At 39.8% G+C, this 1,521-nt stretch overlaps 1 protein-coding gene across 1 annotated transcript; it reads right to left on the bottom strand.

Moving 5' to 3' along the window:
* Positions 1-292: 292 nt before the first annotated feature.
* LOC142635309 (uncharacterized protein At4g02000-like) lies at positions 293-1,009 on the bottom strand. The gene has a single exon (XM_075809492.1). It carries the CDS (start codon positions 1,007-1,009, stop codon positions 293-295), a length of 717 nt encoding a protein of 238 aa, XP_075665607.1.
* Between the last annotated feature and the right edge of the window lie 512 nt (positions 1,010-1,521).

Below are 1,521 nucleotides of genomic sequence, written 5' to 3'. Positions count from 1 at the left end.
CCTCATCAATTTCCCTTATTTGGATATCAAACAGCTCTAAAAACGAGATTGATTTGGGAAGTAATATCTTTGAGTTAATGTTTTCCTCACATGGAATCTGGTTCAAATTTGGTCCGGATTCATTTGAGGCTAACTTCCCGTTTGGAATAAAGGTAGCCTTTGTTTGTAAAGTCTTCCCGTTTGGAATAAATGTAGCCTCTGTTCGTAACGTTTTCCCCCTACACACAGTTTCTACATTTAATGGCTCTCTACATTTATTGCTTCCTTCCTCCACCGTTACCTCCATGTTGGACTAGATATTTTCCGGTGAACCTGTTCCTGAGCTGGCCACCACCGGAACTGAGCATGAACTTACTTCTTTTGCCCTTCTAAAACTGGATTTTCTGCCTTCATAGAAACCAGGAACGAAAATTACATCCTTTCCTGTAGCCGAATATGGTGCTGCTTTCAAACTGGAGTTGAATTGTTGTTGGTCAGGGGAGAGGGTGCCTTTGCTCTCTATCCACAATTTGCAATTCTTGTCACTATGGGTTAGTCGCCCACACCAGAAGCACAGGTTTGGTAATCTTTCATACTTAAACCAAATCCAATGTTTTGCTCCGTTTCCCATTGTTATTAGACGACCCCTACACACAAGAAGGGTGACATCTATCATCACACGAACTCTGATAAAGTGGCCACCTACATTATCAACCGCATCGATTGATTTTTGGACTTCCCCGACAGTTTCACAAAGGTTTTCAGCCACCTTCTTTATCATATACCAAACTAGAATTTCATGAACTTGCACCCAAAAGAGAGCTTTCGTAAAAGTCAAATCCCAAACTGGCACCTCTGTATTGTATCTTTGGACCATCACTAAGTGTTTATCAAAACTCCAAGGCTGGCTTTGTAATATTCGGTCAACGTCGCTTAAATTATCAAAAACAAAAAGAACCCTGTGGTCCTGATGGTTATGGATTTCAAAGCCATTGGTGGACCTCCACAGCTGCTTGAAGGTTCTTGCCATCGCTTCCATTTTAAGAAACCAGGAGTTAAGAATTGCGCTGCTATGATGAATTCACCTGATCGTTGATCCTTGTTCAAGACAAAGCCTGTTTTCTCCCTTTCAGAGAGGGAGAAGTTGCTCTATTGTTCTGCCAAATCCTCCATGTCTCACTAAAGCAAGTGAGAAAGATAGAAAAGTGTTTCCCTACACCCCCAAAAAGAAACCCAACTAACTCCCAAGATAAGCCTGTTATCCCAAGAGAAAACAAAACTCTCCTTCGAATGGAAGGGACAACAAATTCTACTGCCTAAGTGAAGAAGAGAGTACTCACTTACTTAGTGACAGAGAAACTTTAGAAATTTCACATTTCCTTAATATTTAGTTGTTCACATAAAGGTTTTGTAAACTATTGACTAACACAAAATAGGATACTTAATGTCTAGTATCACCATTATATAAGCATATGGAAAACTTTACAAAATAGTGACTAATAATTTTTGTCAAACCAAAGGTCCTACCTAAGACCAACACAA

Source organism: Castanea sativa, chromosome 5, assembly GCF_040712315.1.
Source record: "Castanea sativa cultivar Marrone di Chiusa Pesio chromosome 5, ASM4071231v1".
NCBI lineage: Eukaryota > Viridiplantae > Streptophyta > Magnoliopsida > Fagales > Fagaceae > Castanea > Castanea sativa.
This window is presented reverse-complemented; position numbering and strand designations above follow the sequence as displayed.

Coding starts and splice junctions, on each gene's coding strand:
- LOC142635309 (XM_075809492.1), bottom strand. CDS start 1,009: ATGGCAAGAACCTTCAAGCAGCTGTGGAGGTCCACCAATGGCTTTGAA.